At 41.0% G+C, this 4,195-nt stretch overlaps 1 protein-coding gene across 1 annotated transcript in view; it reads right to left on the reverse strand.

Annotated features, from left to right (window-relative positions):
- DARS (aspartyl-tRNA synthetase) overlaps nt 1–4,195 on the reverse strand; it is a 76,352-nt gene that overhangs the window by 29,558 nt on the left and 42,599 nt on the right. Inside the window, exons 5-6 of the mRNA XM_015417113.1 lie at nt 1,742–1,844; nt 5–22 (exon numbers count right to left, since the gene is read on the reverse strand). Coding sequence (XP_015272599.1) covers nt 5–22; nt 1,742–1,844 — 121 coding nt within the window. The remainder of the gene's footprint in view (nt 1–4; nt 23–1,741; nt 1,845–4,195) is intronic.

Below are 4,195 nucleotides of genomic sequence, written 5' to 3' on the forward strand. Positions count from 1 at the left end.
CAGCCAAACTGATGACATAGATCTGAAAGAAACACAGGAACACAAAAAGCATAAAAGCACAGCAGAAATCACCGCATGATTTACAAAGGTATATTTTTGGCAGAAATATGAAAAAAACATTTACATAATTGTTTGCTAGAAGAATACAAAATACTATTAGGAAAGAAAGAAAGGAGCACATATTTCTACGGCTTTGGTTTTGTTTTCATACCAGAAATAACTGAAATCTGGTCTCTTTTGTTCAATGTGATTATTACAAGAAATGCCTGAAACAAACTTCCAGAAGGATTAGTTACCTCCTGACCCCAGAGAGAATAAGGAAAATCCAGTGGTACATATTGTTGCAGTACAGATACTATAGCAGAGTCTGATGTCTCAAACCAGGGTTTTAAACACCCAGAGAGTACTTTAAAAGGAGAGGGCAAAAGGCACAAGGAAGCTAACACACTAACACTACAATGGAAGAATGTTTGTTGAAGCAACTGAGGTCTTGTCAAAAGCTTCCCCCAATAGTCTTCAACTTTTTCAGCTTCAGGCCCTACCTCTAGTCCCAAACGGCAACAGTATTTATTTGTCGTTTAGGCCCATTTTTCTCCCCTCCTCTTTAGGGTAGCAATGTGCAAAGGAAAGCAGGGTATTTCTATTTTTCATAACTGTACAGAAGAGGGTGTTGTTGTTGTTGCTGTTTTGGCAGGTGCAGCTTGTTGAACAGCAGAGAAAAAGCCACATGTACCAATCTATCTTTTGATACACAACAAAGAGAGTGGAGCTCTGTCTCCTTAGGCTGGTTACCCTTTCCTCCCTTCTCCAGCATTTTTAATGACATTCACCAGGGGTCATTTCCTGCAGAAGCGCACAGGAGCAGAGCTCCTGCAGTAAAGAACCAAGGGGGCGGGCACATGCAGCAAGTCCCACCCCCTGCTCCCAGCAACCAATCTGGGAGGGATGCTGCTGTCAGGTCACCTTCCCTCACCCACCCCCACCCCCACTCCCAATCTGCCGGGAGTGGACAGTCCAGTGGCACCTTTAAGACCAAGTTTTATTCAGGTACAAGCTCTCCCTCATCTGTGAGGACAGATCTGTACATTCCCCCCCCCCAATAGCTAGGAATCCAAAACAGTCCAATGGAGCCTGAGTGGTGGGTGTTGCCTTCTGACACACTTCCGGTGATGTCAGGGGGTGTGGTATATGCAAATGAGTTATGCTAATGAGCTCCTGCATCTCTTTTTCTACGAAATAACCCCTGACATTCACTATCTTGTCCATACCACCACCACAACCAGGAGGTCAATATTTAAATACTGTGGTGTGGCATTTATTAGTGTCCACAATCTACAGGAATTCAGTGATTCTATCTTTCTAAGCTTGCCTGGAAGTTGGGTTAAAACTTAAGTATAAAATGTTACCATAAACAAGAAATACATATTCTGAATTGCTTGGTCTGCATATTCTGCTTTTGAAAGGGAAAGAGCTTACATTTCAAAATACAGTCTAGAATCAGACATTTGAAAAGGTAACAAAATAGTGCTAGAATCTCATCTGTTCCTTTCTCACTGAAGAAAAGAACTGCTCCGTGGTCATTTCAGTTTGCATTTTAATCCAATCCACTGAATTTGCATGCGTGTTAACCTGCTTGCATGAGTGCTTAAAGTAGTATTGCTCTTGGGAAATCGGCTCAGAAATGGTAAAAAAAAATTCTAACTACCTTGGCACATTTTAATTTTGTTATAAAAACCATTACCCTTTCAACGTGCAGCTCGACATCTTGCTGAGTGCAGCCTCCAATTTTCTGTGGCACCTTCCTCACAACACCTTCAATGTCAACAATGCTCTCTTTGTTAATACTGTCAATAAAAAATCATTTTGATACTGTCAGCACACTGCGAAGTATTCATCTGTATTTTGAAGTACCATGAAGACGGCCATAAAACTCTAGTTTTTAATTTAAATGTTGCACCACCACAAAAGAATGGAGCATACTGTCAACAATATTTAGAATACATCATTAAGGAGGACAAAGGAGGTCTTTTCTAAATAATTTCTCAGCTGTGATAAATTAACCCAGGGTGGAAGGCTGAAAAGAGGGAACTGTAAAGAGATTTCTTCAGCATTTCAGAGTCAGCTATTACCTCATCAGTCTGGGAAGCATTAAATAAGAAATAATGTTCTATGTGCCAATGAGCAAGGCAACTGGACTATTATATCATCAAGTGTGTTTTTAAGCCACAGCTTTTAAGGTCAGGTACAGATAAAACCTAGACAAGAGATGAACCTGAAGTGATATAGTTTGGCTTTTCTGGTAGCTAAGGCACTGAAAAGCATTAAGGAAAAAATAGGTGAGGTACACTTTTAAACTCAAAGTTATTTATCATGTTATTATCTTCAGGGTGTGTGCGGGCACCTTCTCGCAAGGAAAAAAGGTCAGAACCCCCATCTTAAAAAGGAAAGAGGAAAATGTATACTACTATATGAAGGGCCTATTGTTATTTCAAGTTTTCCATAGCTTCTGTCAACATTTTTTGGTACTTAATTTCTACAGCATTTTTCAATGTACACAGGCATTTTACAGTCCAGTCCATCTACCCTACCAATTACACAGAGAAGCAGCTTAAGATCGGGAGACAACTTCAGCCAAGGCCCCCTTGTGAGCTTCATAGCTGAGCAAGGATTTGACACTGGGCCGTCCATATCCAAAGTCAAAACCCTATGCAGTCACACATGAAGCTGCCATATACTGAATCCATCAAAGTCAGTATTGTCTCCTCGAACTGGCAGCAGCTCTCCAGGGTCTCAGGCAGAGGTCTTTCACGTCACCTACTGTCGGATCTTTTTAACTGAAGATGCTATAGCTTGAACATGGGACCGTCTGCAAACCAAGCAGATGCTCTGCCATTAAACCTCAGCCCCTCCTCTTAGATGTCAATAAATACAAATACAATACCTTTATTGGCATAAAATATCAAATACAACATGCAGCATAGAGCCTCAAGATAGGTCGGGGGGGGGGGGTATCACATTCCGAATTGCCTTAATATGAGCCTCTCCTCCTAGATACCTCATAAAAGAAATTTGCTACAGTTTCAAGAATTTCTATATTATTCGAAGACAATAAAGAACTAATTTTATACTCATCAGATTGGCCCAAAAGGGGGTCCAACACAGGTTCAATATAAGCAACACGGATGTCATAGTGGAATTTACAGTACAAAAGCCCATGTCCAACAGATTCAATTTCCCCCATCCCACATGGGCACAATCTATCTTTATAGGGAATTTTCTTGAACCTTCCTGATAAAACAGCTGAGGGAAGGATGTCGAACCGAGCTAGCATGAAAGCCCTACGAAGATGGGGCTGAATCAGTCTTGCCAGATATCCTGAGGAAATGTGGCTGAAAGAGTCCCATACTCAGGGAGAGCAATGTCTTCTCAGTCTTCTCAGATCTTGCACCTCTAATCGAGGAGTCTTTGAGTAAGGCAAAAGCCTTCTGCTCAGACAAAAGTACCAAGTCATCAAAACTAAAGCCAATTATAGAATTGTTTTTCTCTATATTAATCAACCAAGTCGATAGATGGGATTCTGTTAACATGTGTACCACAAGACTGTTTGGGCCACATCTAAAATGAAGGTGCAGCCAAAATTTGAAAGTTATGGTCCATGCCATCATAATTAACCGTCTTTGGGTTGTCTCCAGGCACATAGCTGCATATGGTACGCAAGCTGGTAGCCCCAAGATTTTCTTCAGGAACTTAGATTGAACACGTTCTACAGCTTCATTGCAAGCTGAGACCCAAATTGGGATACCATAAAGCAGTTTGTCAGGTATTTTATGGTTGAATACTTTCAGAGCAGTGGGAATATATTGATGTCCTTTGGTTTAAAAGAAATGAGCAATAGCAAGGGCGTTGTTAGTTGATGACTTGACTGCTTCTTTGATATGTGTAGCCCAACTGTTAGTATAATTGAAATAGATGCCCAGGTATCTATGGCTTTTGACTTGTTCAATTCCCTCCCCCCCCGTATAATCCAGTTAATGGGCTTCCAACTTTTCTCGAAGACAATAATTTTGGATTTATCAAAGTTCAGGGACAACTTGTTCTTATTGGAATAAGCAAGAGCTTGGGCAAGCATCCTTTTCATCCCCATTTCTGAGAGAGAGAGAGCAGGACAGCATCGTCCGCATACAAAAGTAACAGG

This window comes from Gekko japonicus, unplaced genomic scaffold (genome assembly GCF_001447785.1).
Source record: "Gekko japonicus isolate JY-2015 unplaced genomic scaffold, Gekko_japonicus_V1.1 scaffold883, whole genome shotgun sequence".
Classification (NCBI taxonomy): Eukaryota; Metazoa; Chordata; class Lepidosauria; order Squamata; family Gekkonidae; genus Gekko; species Gekko japonicus.